A 17,335-nucleotide genomic window follows, 5' to 3' on the forward strand; every position below is an offset into this window, starting at 1 on the left:
GGCAACACACATCACACTCCCAATATGTGCAAAACCTCAAGTCCCATCTTGAAGAGAGCTACAGGCTAGCCATAGGTAATGCTGCCAAGGTAGCAGAAAAGAATAAAACCAGATTTGACAAACGTGTAACTGCTTCAGATTTAGATGCTGGTGATCGAGTGCTGGTCAGGAATGTTCTTCTTCGAGGGAAGCATAAGATTATGGACAAGTGGGAGTCCACTGTCTATGTAGTGGTAAAAAGGGCTGGAACCCTCCCAGTGTACACCATTAGACCTGAAAACAGGGACGGTCCACTCAGAACCCTACATAGGGACCTATTACTCCCTTGTGGCTACCTCATTCCCGAAACCAGTAATGAGCCTGTTAAGCAGTCCCAAAGATGCAGACCTGCAACACGTCTTAGTCCTGCTGCAGATGTAGAGCAGTTCTCAGAAGAGGACGAGGATGGAACGTGTTGGTTCAGTGAATCCCCCAGTGCTGAAATCTCCAGGTTCTCAGCAGTCAATAATGTTCCAGTGCAATCAGGTCCGGTTATGTCTGAGGTGCAAGATACACCCCATGCTGAGCCTTCAGAGTACTATTTTCCTGTTGAGACTCCTGTGACTTCACAAGATACTGAACCCATTTCAGAGACTGCCCATTTGAATGACTTACCTGGTGTTGTTCCAAGCCCAGAGACACTTGCATTGTCTAACGATAATGACAATGAACACTTACTCCTTGACGGAATCCCACCAGTAGAACTATTGACTGAAAGGGTGGTGTCTCTGAGTGACTGCCATGACTTAAGTTCTGAGAGTCCTCCAGTTATTACTAACTTGTCTGACACTATTGGGGGGAAGGGCCAGGCTGAGACTGACTTAGTAGATAAGCCTCGCATCCTTGAGCCTTGTGATCAAGAGTCAGAAAACCAGTCGCAGCCTTGCAGTGACAATCAGCCTAGTTCTGTCCGACGTTCAGTTAGGAATAGGCAGCAGCCTAGCAGACTCCAGTATGTGAAACCTGGAAACCCATTGATAGCTGTTGTGCAGTCTCTGTTCCAGGGTCTAACCACAGCATTTACTGATGTTTTAAGTGAGACTGAGCACTTCCACTCTGGGCAGTCCCATCAAGCAGTAATTGCCCAACCACTGCCATGCAACGGGACGTGCATGAGTTTAGGGGGGGAAGATGTAGCCCACATTATAAAACCAGTGAGCACATATTGAGAGAAAGGGAGAATGTAGACTTTGACATGCTGTTACGTTTCTAGCCAGTAGGGGGAGGTACCAGTCATCTAACTCACCTACTCTGTGTCAAACGTCATTACCTGTCTACATTCGGTCCGCCATTTTAGATCACTCGAGCTAGACGCATGCTCTCGGTTTTGGTCAGATCACAATCTGTGTAGATGAGTGAAGTAATCCTGCTGACCTGTTGAAAGGTGCAGGGATTTTTACGGATCAACGGTCAGGTTTTTGATTCTGAGGAAAAGAATTCTCCGGTGTCAAAGAGGACGTCGAGGAACCAAGATTCCAGTTAACTGGTGGCGAGCTACCCTACGATCTATCAGAAGAGATTGGACTTTCACATTCCTCACTCCACAGTGTGGTAGGACAGACCCTGTATAAAGACGGACTGGACCCAACAACCATCTACAAACTGACATTTACGACTTGACTGACAGACTTTGAATTGACTTTTATGTGCACACTTTTCTTTTATTTATTTCTGTTTATTATTTTGGGGAGAATTTTTGATGTGTTCTATTGTCAAACCAAGTTGAACTGCTGTTATGTTTAAATATAAGTTAATGTAAAGAAATTGTATTTTTGTATTTCTCATTATTGATTCTCAACTCCAGGGCTCCTACTTACTTAGAATCTCCTATCCTGGTCCAGACTAACACTTATTCTAGTGTAACCAAGGGTTACACTCGGCAGCGGGGGATTGCAGTATTTCGTCCGAGATCTGCACAGGATACCGGCGCGCTTCCCTCTCTTCTTTCTCCTCCGTCGGCGTATTGGTAAACAGATCGGCGGTAGAACAAAGGAGCCGCAGCAAGCACTCCGGTAAGTTGAAAAAAACTCAGTATTTAGCGACGAACGTATTTCAAAAAGTGCCAGTCGATCATACTGTATGAGCGACAGTGCAGTGTGTACAAAAAAACAAACAAGAAAAAGCGAAATAAACATAAAACTGTATAGTGGATGCGGAGCCATTGTCAGTTTGACCTTTCACTAAGGCGCACCAGCTCAAACCCAAGCAGTATCTTGTTAGGCCCTTGCTACCTGCGTGAGCACCAATTCTTTCTCCAGAAGTCCTTGACCACCACGAAGTCGCCTGGCTGGAGGTTGTGAAGCGGTTCAGTAGCTGGATGAGGAAGGGAAGATGTCACCTGTCTCCTGATGTCTGAAAGAGATGAAGTTAGGTTAGCACAATAGGACAACATGTCATCATCACACAAGTCTGTGGATGGAAGCGGAGAAGACGGAGGAGCCACAACAATGTGGGGAGGAGTTGCAAAAATAATCTCATAAGGTGAAAGATTAGACCTGGTTCGTTTTCTCATCCTAATGTACATCAGCACCAGAGGCAGGACTTTTGTCCATGCAAGACCTGTGTCTTCACAGCACTTTGCAAGTTTAGTTTTAAGGGTGCCGTTCTCTCATTCCACAGCTCCACCACTGGCTGGATGATATGCACAGTGTGTTCGCACATCCATACCTACATGAGAACCGAGTTGTTTGACAGCTTGCCATTGTAGCAACAGCGTTATCTTGACTGCTTGGCCTTGAAACAGCCTGCATCATGGTTAGCTGTGCTTTCTGGAGCTGTTGATCCTTTTTTTGTCTTTGGTTTCTTTGTGTTGGCATTCAGCATGTTCAGCATGACGTCTGATCTGTGTCAAGCGAGCATCCTCAAGCATATCAATTTTATTGGGGAAGGCGGTCTTTAGGGCGTTGAGGAGTGGGTTGAGAGCGTTGACATATGCTGCATTACCCCATCCTCCTAGTCTGGTGAAGTCACCTCTACAGTGCTGACGTATATTTGCAAAGTCAGCTGGGCCTAATTTCTTCATTAGAAGTCTTCTGATTCCAGACACTGTTTGCATGAATTCACAGCAAGATGTTTCAAACTAGAGGGCAAATGCTGTGCCAGAGTTACGTGGGTCATGGAGGGGATTCAATGCTTCGGTCATGTCTGCGTCAGTCCAGGGGCGGTAGACGAGGGCTGGGCCGGTTGGTCCCATGACGTTTATCATAGGAGCAGTTATCACTTCTCCCTGCTGTTGACGAGTTCTATTTGCAATGGGACAGAAGGAATCGGAGCCAAGAGATGAGGAAGAGGTGACGTCATCATTCAGTCCTCCAGCTGCCCCGTCTCCATAGACTGGGAGAGCGGTGGGTGGAGGCTGGGATGGGCCTGATCGTTGATCGGTGGAGTCTGGTAGCAGCACATCATATGGAGGAGGGCTTTGTCGCTGGGGAGGAGGGGCCCTTTAAACCCTGTAAGGGGAGGATAAAGAGATGTATATGATTTATTTTCAACTTTCTTTTCAACATTCTCAGTTTCCTTCTTGTCAACATTAGCCATCTGTTTAAACGTTTTTTTCCTGTCCCTACACCCTGCTTCTTTTTCCCACATTTCAAGACACTTTTTTTGTCTTTCATGCCTTTCCACATTGCGACCTTGACCTTTTTCATGCTTTTTAACTCGACACTGAATGACCCATTATGAGGAAAACCAAAGTCTCTGGACCATACTGGAAGAAATGTCACACTTTCCCGTCTGTGTCTTGCAACCATGGAGTCCACAATAGGACCCTCTGGGTTTTGAAGTCCCTGACTTCCCTTGTTACCCATCCTTATCAATTAAGTATATGAAATCGCGCACATCTTGCAATTTCCCTTGAACACAAAATTTAAGACGCTGACATCGCCACGAATCCTTGTTTCTCTGGATGCCTGCTGCAGAGCTAGGGGTGCTCGATTGGATTTATTCAGTTCAATTTTAACATACAGAACATTATCTCCAGGCAATTCACATTGTACGGAGACCTTAACAATTATAGAGAAACCCAACAGTTCCTTTGGCAACTGTAGAGAGAAAAAACTCCTTAACTGAAAGAAAAACCTCAAGCAGAACCAGTCTCATGGGGGTTGTGGTGAGGGGAGAGAAAAGTTATGGGTGGAAACCAAAACTAACAAACTGTCTCCTCTACGGAAAGTGACTGAATTTGTTCTTCTCTGGCCCAATGTCTCAATCCTCCAGCAAGTTTGGAGCAGATCTGTCCTTCACTTTCCATGTAATTCTGCTCACAAAAACACAAAGCAAACAGAGAGACACAGAGGCAACAAACCTCTCTGCTTCATCATGAACCATCCAAAGCCTCTGATGCAAACATGTTGTCACATGTGCTCGACAAGTATCCTGGGACTACCTGGCTGGGAACAAGGTACCGTAGCATCCAGTCGAGCCCAGGGGAGTGGCCTGTGTCTTACCACGGTACGTCAAAGACTGGGGCCGAAGGCATCATTGGAAATCACTACAAGGTTCACATTATTTATCCCAGTAACTGAATGAATAAGTCATCTTTACAATTCAGCAAATGGAAATTTTAATTTTAATGTCCAGTAAATCAAAACAGTTCTGATATTTCTGCTTCAACTCAGTTTAACAGGAGACAAATTTAAATTCATGCTGAGAGCAAATTAAGTTTAAAAGACATACACACTGCTTTTGAGTTTTACATTTAATTTCAACATGTCCTGAATGAAGCCTCTCTCTAATGACAGATTTCAAACCACAAAATGTAAAATGATCTCTTCTCTTTATTTACCTTTTTTATTTAAGAGCAAAAAATATAATTTGAAATTTAAAAACTACACGCAAACCATAACAAAAACATTGAAGGCCAGAGAGCAAGTAGAAAAAGACCACGATTTGCCTACTGTCAACATTGCTAAGACAATAACACACTGTATTTCAATGATGCTACTGTAATACAATCACTGTTATTACAAAATTATTGTTATAAATGTTATTGTACAAATTCCATGAAAGTTAATAAATTCTAATTCATACTTATATTTAACAGCAAGGACCAGGGCAGGCCTATGGCAGGGGGATTTACTCCACACCGGACATAAGTGTGGCGAACCGCTACGCCAAAACGTTCACCTCCAGCAAGAATGGCAAGACGTACAAAGTGGTTCTGCAGAATCGAATCAACCCTAAGTACAGAAAGAAGTACGTTAACGACCTCTACTGGCTGGTCCCCATCCCAAAGGGAAAATCAGAAGATGAAGAGCAGGAGATGGTAGAGAGGGCCAAAATATTATCTTATCTGTATGTGTGCTTTATAGACTGATGGAATAAACAACCTGCAATCTACCTGCTCTGTCTCCTTTAAAAAAAAAAACTATAATGCATAAGATCAACTTTTAAATGAATTTGTCTCTCCAATCGATGTCTCTCCATGACATAAAGATTGTTTACAGGCATCACAAGAAGGTTTCAGACAAGAACTCCAGAGACTGTTTGGAGAATGGGGTCCAGAGTTTCTCCAACGTTTTCCATTTCACATATGAAGAACGCAGTAGGAGATTCTAAAGCTTCCCGACAAGTATGAAGCAAGAGAGAAAATACCAGAACCTTTATCTATTACTACCTGTCATTGAAAACATTGTGACCTCTAATTGTATATTTCTATTCCACAAACTATGAAGATGCTATTGCCAGCCAACAGTTTGTGACATTGTTTGTCATTTTAAAATGTGGCAAGTAAATCTAGCTTTTTTGGGAAAATTTTAAATTTTGTCTAATGCATGAATGTAATATCCAAGATGGATCTGATTTGACACTTTTGATAATACTTAACTTTTTAATTTACTACATGATAAATATGCACATGTAGCCCAACAGTGAAAAGTTTTAGTCCAATTTTACTTAATGCTTAAAGCAGATGACTAATCAACTGTCCTCATAATATGTGTATGAACACGTGTGTGTCTGTCCCCATTTCTCTGAAACATTTCATCACACTGTTTCTGTAACTGTGAAGAAAAACAGGTTGTAAACTTTTTATTTTTGCCACACCCAAATCCGGACATGTGTGTATCACAAAGTGTTGCATATAATAATGACCTCTAAGTCCTCGTACAGATCACTGGGTTTCCTTATTCTATGCAGCCGGAGGACAGGAGTTCATGACCCTCAGTTTCATTCCAGAAAAGATCCTTCATTACTTCTGTAGGACGAGAGCTCACTGTAAACATGGTTGATAGAAGCATTGCACTGGAGGCTCTGGGAGCACTCTGCACTGGAAACGTGACGTCTGTCCAGCAACAAGCATCACCAGCTGGTTTGTCCAGAAGGAACCTTCAAGTGGGACCACGGCAGAATCTGTCCATCAAGCTTCTCATCCCTACTATCATTGATGGAGATGAACACATGTAATTAGTGGAGCTTTTCTTACCATAAATCCTGAGGTCAGATTTTATTCTGTTTTATTTAGAGGAGATGAAGTAAAAAATCATGATTAACAAGTAAATGTTAAGATGTGTTTTCAAAAAGCTCAACTAAAGATGTGTTGTTTCATTAAAGCAGCTGATCGACCTGAGCTCTCCGCTCATCAGGTGGAGTCCAGAAGACAAGAAGGAAAACAACGCTCATCAACCTCTCCTTCTGATCTACATCCTCCTGAATACGTGGCCCTGCTGGCCTCTGCAGTAAACTGGACTCATCAGGTTTCTGTCTCCAGAAACTCTATTGATGATCCAGTTAAGACGACAACAGAGTTTTGAATCAGTGAAATCTTTACTGAATTCTGAGTATTATGTTTTAAATTATGAAAATATTCAGAGGATGCTGAAGTTTTTCTGCACCTGACTGTACTTTTCATCGTCTCTGTCTCGCTGCTCTTATTAATGTTTGAATAAATGTTATTGTCACTACTGTATACTGATGTTCCTGTCTCTGTTCTGTGTTGGTCTGTCCACCAACATTGAACACAAATACATTTGTGGTCTTTTTATTATCTGCAGAACACTGTGTTGTTGGTTAATGTTGGCGTGTGGGCTTGTATCTTAAAAGAGCATGAGTCCCATTTTATTCAATGCTTAAAGCAGATGACTAATCAACTGTTCTCATAATATGTGTATGAACACATATGTGTCTGTCCCCATTTTTCTGGAGGATTTCATCACACTGTTCCTGTAACTGTGTGAAGAAAAACAGTTGCTAAACCTTTAATCTTGGCCAAACCCAGACCCGGACCTGTGTGTATGACAACGTTTTTGCATATAAATATGAGCTCTAGGTCCTCGTACAGATCACTGGGTTTCTTTATTCCATGCAGCCAGATGACAGGAGCTCCGAACCCTCAGTTTCATTCCAGAAAAGATCCTTCATTACTTCTGTAGGACGAGAGCTCACTGTAAACATGGTTGATAGAAGCATTGCACTGGAGGCTCTGGGAGCACTCTGCAACGGCAACGTGACGTCTGTCCAGCAACAAGCATCACCAGCTGGTTTGTCCAAAAGAGACCTTCAAGTGGGACCACGGCAGAATCTGTCCATCAAGCTTCTCATCCCGACTGTCATTGATGGAGATGAACACTTTTCATCGTCTCTGTCTCGCTGCTCTTATTAATGTTTGAATAAATGTTATTGTCACTACTGTATACTGATGTTCCTGTCTCTGTTCTGTCCACCAACATTGAAACCTGATAATTGACAGTTTCTGAGCCCCTATTATAACCTAACTGAAACCGGCCGTTTAAAACGACTACAAGTCGCTTTCACTTCAGAACTACAATGGCACTTAGTACGGCACAGTCGTCCACCAAGGCCCAACAGTTCCCTTAAATCCAATCAAGCAGCACCAAATTTCCCTCTATATTTTGTTTTGAGATATAAGAACACTTGGCAAGACAAATACATTTGTGGTCTTTTTATCATCTGCAGAACACTGTGTTCTTGGTTAATGTTGGCGTGTGGGCTTGTATCTTAAAAGAGAATGAAGACAAAGATTCTTCCTTGGAGAAATCAACTGTCAGTAAGTGTCTGTGCTTCCAGACAAGTATGAAGCAAGAGAGAAAATACCAGAACCTTTAACTATCAACATGCTATTGCCAGCCAACAGTTTGTGATATAGTTTGTCATTTAAAAATGTTGCAAATAAAATGTTACTGCAAGATAAATATGCATATGTAGCCCAACATGAAAAGCATGAGTCCCATTTTATTCAATGCTTAAAGCAGGTGACTAATCAACTGTTCTCATAATATGTGTATGAACACATATGTGTCTGTCCCCATTTTCCTGGAGGATTTCATCACACTGTTCCTGTAACTGTGTGAAGAAAAACAGTTGCTAAACCTTTAATCTTGGCCAAACCCAGATCCGGACCTGTGTGTATGACAACATTTTTGCATATAAATATGAGCTCTAGGTCCTCGTACAGATCACTGGGTTTCTTTATTCCATGCAGCCAGAGGACAGGAGCTCCGAACCCTCAGTTTCATTCCAGAAAAGATCCTTCATTACTTCTGTAGGACGAGAGCTCACTGTAAACATGGTTGATAGAAGCATTGCACTGGAGGCTCTGGGAGCACTCTGCAACGGCAACGTGACGTCTGTCCAGCAACAAGCATCACCAGCTGGTTTGTCCAAAAGAGACCTTCAAGTGGGACCACGGCAGAATCTGTCCATCAAGCTTCTCATCCCGACTGTCATTGATGGAGATGAACACTCGTAATTAGTGCAACTTTTCTTACCCTAAATCATGATATCAGATTTTATTCTGTGAAGTTAGTGAATGCATTTTTCTAATGTACAGCTCTTTCCTTCACACTACAGCCAAGCGTCAAGATCCAGCTTCTACCACATCAAGTCCATCCTGGACGGCAGTGGTCGTTCTGCCTCCCCCGCACTGGACAAACCGGTTGTTGATATCCAGAAGAATCTCATTATGGATGAAGAAGAATTCTTTGCCCCACAGTATAACTATGATTTCACCAAGCTGACTGAGACTGAGACCTATTGGAGAGGTGGAGAGAAGTACGAGCGTCCATGTGGTTGGTACCGATTTGGACTCAAGGTGGGTGTGTCTTTGTTATAGTTGACTTGTAATTTCAGAACCTCCTTCCAGTCTTTTTGTGAAACTGCTCTATATCAAATAACATTTAAATGTCCCTGTTGCTAAAAAGCAACAATACATAGAAATAATCAATAATATCAAAAATCTATTGGAGATAAGAATTCTTTATAACTCTTCAGCTGCTAAAAGCCTCTGCAACGTTCACCTGCTAATCTCTGGATGCTTGCTGCAGAGCTAGGGGGGCTCTTTTGGATTTATTCAATTCAATTTGATTTGTATGGCTGCAGATCACAATATACAGAACATTATCTCCAGGCACTTCACATTGTAAGGAGACCTTAAAAATGATAGAAAAACCCAACAGTTCCTTTGGCAACTGTAGAGAGAAAAAACTCCCTCTTTAACTGAAAGAGAAACCTCAAGCAGAACCAGTCTCGAGGGGGTTGGGGTGAGGGGAGAGAAATGGGGAAGAGAAAAGTGATGGGTGGAAACCAAAACTACCAAACTGTCTCCTCTAAGGAAACTGATTGAATTTGTTCTTCTCTGGCCCAATATCCAAATCTTCCAGCAAGTTTGGTGCAGATCTGTCCTTCACTTTTTATGTAATCCTGCTCACAAAAACACAAAGGATGCAGAGAGACACATAGGCAACACACCTCTCTGATTCATCATGAACTATCCAAAGCATGTGATGCCAACAATTTGTTACAGGTGCTGGACAAGTACCCTGGAAATACCTGGCTGGGAACCACGTACCGTGGCACCCAGTCGAGCCCCGGGGAGTGGCCTGTGTCTTACCACGGGACATCAAAGACAGGTGCCGACGGCATCATCGGAGATCACTACCAGGTTTGATTACATATCCATTGTTATCAGTGTGAATGCTGTAGAATCACACATTCACGTTATTCATCCCAGTAAGTGAATGAATGAGTACTGTTTACATTTCAGCATATGGAACTTTTGATTTAAATGTCCAGTAAATGAAACCAGTTCTGATATTTCTGCCTCAACTCAGTTTAATAGGAGGCAAATAAAAATTCATGCTGAGAGCAAATTAAATTTCACAGACATACACACTCCTTTTAAGTTTTACATTTAATTTCAACATGTCCTGACTGAAGCCTCTCTCTGATGACAGTTTTCAAACCACAAAATGTAAAATAATCTCCTTTATTTACCCTTTTTATTTAAGAGATACAAATATAATTTGACAGCTAAAAAGTACATGCAGACCATAACAAAAACATTGAAGGCCAGAGAGTAACTCGAAAAACACCATGATGTGATAACTGTCAACGTTGCTAGGACAATAACACACTGTATTTCAATGATGCTATTGTAACTCAATCATTTTTTTAATTGTTCAAATTATTGTTATAAATGTTATTGTACAAATTCAATGAATGTTAATAAATTCTAATTCACACTTATATTTAACAGCCAGGACCAGGGCAGGCCTTTGGCAGGGGGATTTACTCCACACCGGACATAAGTGTGGCGAACCGCTACGCCAAAACGTTCACCTCCATCAAGAATGGCAAGACGTACAAAGTGGTTCTGCAGAATCGAATCAACCCTGAGTACAGAAAGAAGTACGCTAATGACCTTTACTGGCTGGTCCCCATCCCAAAGGGAACATCAGAAGATGAAGAGCAGGAGATGGTAGAGAGGGCCATCCGTCCTTATGGCCTTCTGCTGAAAGAGGTCTGACAGAGGAAGATCTCTCTCTCTCTCTCTCACACACACAAATATCTGTTGTTTGGCTTTGAAAGAATTCCTCTCTTTTATAGTGTAATACGTACAAAGTATTCTGATCCTACATATGTCATGGGGATATCAAAATGAATATGGAAAAATAATATCTTATTTGTATGTGTGCTTTATAGACGGATGGAATAAACAACCTGCAATCTACCTGCTCTGTCTCCTTTTTTCAAAAAGCTATGATGCAGAAGATCAACTTTTAAATGAATTTGTCTCTCCACGCCATAAAGATTGTTCACAGGCATCACAAGAAGGTTTGAGACAAGAACTCCAGAAACTGTCTGGAGAATGGGGTCCAGAGTTTCTCCAACGTTTGCCATTTCACATATGAAGAACGCAGTAGGAGATTCTAAAGCTTCCCGACAAGTATGAATCAAGAGAGAAAATACCAGAACCTTTAACTATTACTACCTGTCATTAAAAACATAGTGACCTCTAATTGTATATTTCTATTCCAATTACTATCAACATGTTATTGCCAGCCAACAGTAATATAGTTTGTCATTTAAAAATGTAGCAAGTAAATCAATTTTTTTTTTTTTAAATTGTCAATTTTGTCTAATGCATGAATGTAATATCCCAGACGGATCTGATATGACATTGTTGATAATACTTTTTAATTTACTACATGATAAATATGCACATGTAGCCAAACATTGAAAACCTTTATTTCAATTTTACTTAATGCTTAAAGCAGATGACTAATCCACTCTCCTCATAATATGAGCATGAACACGTGTGCGTCTGTCCCCATTTCTCTGGAACATTTCTTCACACTGTTCCTGTTACTGTGATAAGAAAAACAGGTTGTACACTTTTTATCTTTAGCACACAACCAAATCCTGACCTGTGTGTATCACAAAGAGTTGAATATAAATATGAGCTCTAGGTCCTCGGACAGATCACTGGGTTTCCTTATCTCATGCAGTCAGAGGACAGGAGTTCATGACCCTCAGTTTCCTTCCAGAAAACACACTTCATTACTTCTGTAGGACGAGAGCTCACTGTAAACATGGTTGATAGAAGCATTGCACTGGAGGCTCTGGGAGCACTCTGCATTGGCAACGTGACGTCTGTCCAGCAACAAGCATCACCCAGCCAAGTGTCCAGATCCTGCTTCCACAGCATCAAGTCCATCCTGGATACCAGTAGTGGAGCTGCCAGGTCCGCATTGGATGAGAAGGTTGTTGATATCAAGAAGAATCTCATTATGGATGAGGAAGAATTATTTGCCCCAGAGCATAACCATGATTTCACCAAGCTGACTGAGACTGAGACCTATTGGAGAGGTGGAGAGAAGTACGAGTGTCCATGCGGTTGGTCCCGATTTGGACTCAAGGTGGGTGTGTCTTTGTTAAACACGACTTGTAATTTCAGAACGTCCTTCCAGTCTTTTTGTGAAACTGCTCTTCATAAAATACCATTTAGTGGAATGGGGAAGAGAAAAGTGATGGGTGGAAACCAAATCTACCAAACTGTCTCCTTTAAGGAAAGTGATTGAGTTTGTTCTTCTCTGGCCCAATGTCCAAATCCTCCAACAAGTTTGGTGCAAATCTGTCCTTCACGTTTTATGTTATCCTGCTCAAAAAAACACAAAGCAAACAAAATGCCAACAAAAATATCTGCTTCATCTGAAACCATCCAAAGCATGTGATGACAACACTTTGTCACATGTGCTGGACAAGTATTGTGGAAATACCTTGCTGGGAACCACGTACCGTAGCACCCAGTCGAGCCCAGGGGAGTGGCCTGTGTCTTACCACGGCACATCAAAGACAGGTGCCGACGGCATCATCGGAGATCACTACAAGGTTTGATGACATATCCATTGTTATCAGTGTGAATGCTTTAGAATCATACATTCACATTATTTATCCCAGTAACTGAATGAATGAGTACTCTTTACTTTTCAGCATATTGAACTTTTAATTTAAATGTCCAGTAAATCAAACCAGTTCTGATATTTCTGCCTCAACTCAGTTTAATAGGAGACAAATTTAAATTCATGCTCAAAGCAAATTAAATTTCACAGACATACACACTGCTTTTGAGTTTTACATTTAATTCCAACATGTCCTGACTGAAGCCTCTCTCTGATGACAGATTTCAAATCACAAAATGTAAAATGATCTCCTCGCTTTATTTACCTTTTTTTATTTAAGATTAACAAAAATAATTTGAAAGCTTAAAACTAGTGTGTTGTTTTTTCCGAGGGCCATCCGTCCTTAAGGCTTTCTGCTGAAAGAGGTCTAACAGAGGAAGGTCTCTCTCTCTCACACACACACAAAAAAAACATATCTGTTTTTGGGCTTTGAAAGAATTCCTCTCCTTTATAGTGGAATACGTACAAAGTATTCCGATGCTGTCACATGTCATTGGCATATCAAGATGAATATGGAAAAACCACATCTCATCTGTATGTGTGCTTTATAGACGGATGGAATAATCAACCTTCAATCTACCTGCTCTGTCTCCTTTTTTCAAAAAGCTTTGATGCATAAGATCAAGTTTTAAATGAATTTGTCTCTCCAATCGATGTCTCTCCACTCCATAACGATTGTTCACAGGCATCACAAGAAGGTTTCTGACATGAACTCCAGAAATTGTCTGAAGAATGGGGTCCAGAGTTTCTCCTAAGTTTTCCATTTCACATTTGAAGAACACAGCAGGAGATTATCCAGACGCGTTCACAACATCATTGAAATCTTGGGAACACTCAGGTAAGGGGTAGAGCATACTTCTGCTGAGGAGATCATGTGTTTTTGTTTACTGCACATCGTTGGCCCTCACAGGTGGCCATCTTGCCCCAGGTAAGCTTTCTGGAAGGATCTGTGGTACCTGAGGTAGGGTCAGTGATCTGCACAAACGCTAATACTCTTATCTCGCTGAAATCTTGACGGATTTACAAATGGTTTGGTTTCTTACAAACTTTATTAATGTGGTTAGAATTATGGATGCTTGAACATGTTGAAATCGCAGCTTTTCTCTTCGAAAAACGACTTAATCGTGCAGCTTAGTTGTGTTTCACGGCTAGGCTAGGCTAGGCTAGTACCGAGTAATTTTAGATTTATGGGAGAGGCAGAATTGTTCTTTCTTTTCAATATAACTTAAGTTGCACAGGATTTAACTGAAGTTTCACATGATTTCCAATCGGGTTGGTTTGTTAAAAACAACTTACATTGTGATTTCTACAGGAAATTGCTGACTTTATTGCCAGTGAAAATGCCAGACTTTTGTGCAGCCTACGGATGCTCCAATCGCCGTTGTCTCGAAACGATAACCCGTGGGATCACCTTTCACCTGTAGGACATTACAATATTATGATTTATTTTTAGGATAATCGTTAGTTACTCAGTGGAAGTATGTACAGGAACAGCGGGGCTATGACATAATAGTATTGCTAGATTGTTGTTGACACAAGGCTTTTTAGAATATGTTTGTTTACATAATCACTGAATGTTTCTTTTGGACATCTTTTTATTGTTTTTAGTGTGGTTATCTCATTCTTAATGTACATACATGCATACATGCATACATACATGCATACATACATACATACATACATACATACATACATACATACATACATAGATATATAGAATCCTTTAATAGTCCCACAGTGGGGAAATTTTAGGGTTTACAACAGCAGCGCAGGTACAGTGCAACAAGAGCAAAAGAAAGAGCAAAACAACATAGTAAGAAACAAAAACAACAATGAGCAAAAAAAGTAAATAGTAAATAAGTAAATATATTGTAAATAATAGAACAATTAAATAATTAAATAATTAAATTAAATAATTAAATAAATTGCACAAATTGTGTTGTGTTTTCAATGGGATCACAGCTGGTTGTACAGTCTGACAGCAGCATAATACATACAATTACCCCAAAAATATGATAATTTAGGTGTGTATTTGTGTCCTTACCCTTAATGTGAATGGAAATACAGATTGAAAATGTTGACAATCATTTATATATCTGGATACATTTCTCAGTTTTTTAAGGTTTCCCAAAACCGGAGAGAGGAGGAGGATGTGGGAGGTTGCCCTAAGAAGGGACGGTTTTGCTGCCTCTGACAGGATACTGCTCTGCAGTGAGCACTTCAGGAGAGAGGACCGGAAATAGAAAAAATAACGATAACAAAGTCGACGCGACCCACCTAAGAAATCATCATTATCATATCATATCAGCGTTTTAGGCGAATCTCACCCGATTCTTAAGAGGTTAATAAATATTATAGATTTTGATTGATTTCACTTTTTTGGGTCATTTTTTATGTCTGTCCTCCATGTGTATACCTCCACAGTAGTCTAGTTCTCTCTAGAGGGTGGGGATTTTCAACATGCAGCATTTCTTTATGTATATTTGTAAATGGAAATCTTACACCTTTTTTTTACTGCATATGAATGTCACTTTTATAAAAAGAATATTACTAATATTCTACAATAATTTGAATTATTACTTTTTTAACTAAACATGTAATAATTCATATTATTTTATTATATTAGTAATATTCCTATCATAAAAGTATACATATATCTCATGTTGCCATTCTGTTTGTTGAGTTTTAGTAGCATATATATTGATTTAACATAAATACCTTGTGCATGTGTGTATTTATTGCACCTATCTGTTTTGGTAAACATCTATGTAAAGGGTGGGGATTTCAACATGTAGCATTTCTTGATGTATATTTTTAAAGGGAAATCTTGTACCTAATTTTAGAACATTATTCTATTTTTTAGAACATAACATAATTATTCATAGGTATGCAGTGTCGCTGACGTTTATAACGAACCAAACCTTTTAAAAATCGGTCGAAAATTGAGCAAGTTATAGTTAATTAAAAAGTACATGTACCACTACCAACACAATGTTATGGGTGAGCGAGCTAACTGTGGCAAGATGGCCGCCATATGCGGACGTTCGACTCCGTTGGTCGGCAACGCAGACGAGACATCTAGCCTTTATATATACAGTGCCTTGCATAAGTATTCACCCCCCTTGGATTTTTTCCCATTATGTACTGTTGATAACTGGAATTCAAATAGACTTAAATAAACTTTTTCCCGTTTGATCAACAAAACATGCATAGTACTTTGGAGGTGCAAAATAAATTTTATTGTGACACAAACAATAATGAGAACAAAAAAGTTGACATCTGTTGGGTGCATAAGTATTCACCCCCCTGTGTCAATACTTGGTAGAACCCCCTTTCGCTGCAATTACAGCTGCAAGTCTTTTGGGGTATGTCTCTACCAGCTTTGCACATCTAGAGATGGAAAGGTTTGTCCATTCTTCTTGGCAAAAAAGATGAAGCTCAGTCAGATTGGATGGAGACCGTCTGTGAACCGCAATCTTCAAGTCTTGCCATAGATTCTCTATTGGATTGAGGTCTGGGCTTTGACTGGGCCATTTTAAGACATTAACATTCTTTAATCCAAACCATTCCTTTGTAGCTCTGGCTGTATGTTTAGGGTCATTGTCCTGCTGGAAGATGAACCTCCGCCCCAGTCTCAAGTCTTTTGCAGACTGCATCAGATTTTCTTCAAGGATTTCCCTGTATTTGGCTCCATCCATCTTTCCCTCTATTCTGACCAGTTTCCCTGTACCTGCTGAAGAGAAGCATCCCCACAGCATGATGCTACCACCACCATGTTTCACTGTTGGGATGGTGTGCTCAGGGTGATGGGCAGTGTTGGGTTTTCGCTACACATAGCGTTTTGCATTGAGGCCAAAAAGTTCAATTTTGGTCTCATCTGACCAGAGCACCTTCTTCCACATGTTTGCTGTGTCTCCCACATGGCTTCTGGCAAACTCCAAACGGGATTTTTTATGGATCCCTTTCAATAATGGCTTTCTTCTTGCCACTCTTCCATAAAGGCCAGATTTGTGGAGTAGACGACTAATAGTTGTCCTGTGGACAGATTCTCCCACCTCAGCTGTGGATCTCTGCAACTCCTCCAGAGTAACCATGGGCCTCCTGGTTGCTTCTCTGATTAATTTTCTCCTTGTCCGACTCTTCAGTTTGGGTGGACGGCCTCCTCTTGGTAGGTTTGCGGTTGTGCCATATTCTTTCCATTTTCTTATGATGGATTTTATGGTGCTCAGAGAGATGTTCAAAGCTCTGGATATTTTTTTAAAACCTAACCCTGCTTCATATTTCTCCACAACTTTATCCCTGACCTGAGTCCGTCACTGAACAGGTGTATTTATACTGAGATTAAATTGCAGACAGGTGGACCCTATTTACTAATTATGTGACTTGCAAATGTGACGCAATGCAATTGGTCGCACCAGATCTTTGTTAGGGGTTTCACAGTAAAGGGGGTGAATACATATGCACTCAACACTTTTCAGATTTTTATTTGTAAATAATTGTGAAATCCATGTAATATTTCCCCCCACTTCCAAATGATGCACTATTTTGTGTTGGTCCATTACATAAACTCACGATGAAATAAATTTTAATCTGTGGTTATA

General features: G+C 40.7%; 1 protein-coding gene and 1 long non-coding RNA gene across 2 annotated transcripts; both read left to right on the top strand.

Moving 5' to 3' along the window:
• Positions 1 to 6,153: 6,153 nt before the first annotated feature.
• LOC128444964 (uncharacterized) lies at positions 6,154 to 6,943 on the top strand. Its single transcript, XR_008339225.1, has 2 exons — positions 6,154 to 6,473; positions 6,592 to 6,943. It is a non-coding gene; the product is annotated as an uncharacterized LOC128444964 (long non-coding RNA).
• A 1,491-nt stretch (positions 6,944 to 8,434) lies between these two features.
• LOC128444773 (uncharacterized) lies at positions 8,435 to 11,002 on the top strand. The gene is made up of 4 exons (XM_053427429.1): positions 8,435 to 8,739; positions 8,845 to 9,085; positions 9,797 to 9,934; positions 10,529 to 11,002. The coding sequence occupies exons 1-4, from the start codon at positions 8,471 to 8,473 to the stop codon at positions 10,796 to 10,798; spliced, it is 918 nt and encodes a 305-aa protein (XP_053283404.1). The 5' UTR covers positions 8,435 to 8,470; the 3' UTR covers positions 10,799 to 11,002.
• The last annotated feature ends 6,333 nt before the right edge of the window (positions 11,003 to 17,335 follow it).

Source organism: Pleuronectes platessa, chromosome 7 (assembly GCF_947347685.1).
Source record: "Pleuronectes platessa chromosome 7, fPlePla1.1, whole genome shotgun sequence".
Classification (NCBI taxonomy): Eukaryota; Metazoa; Chordata; class Actinopteri; order Pleuronectiformes; family Pleuronectidae; genus Pleuronectes; species Pleuronectes platessa.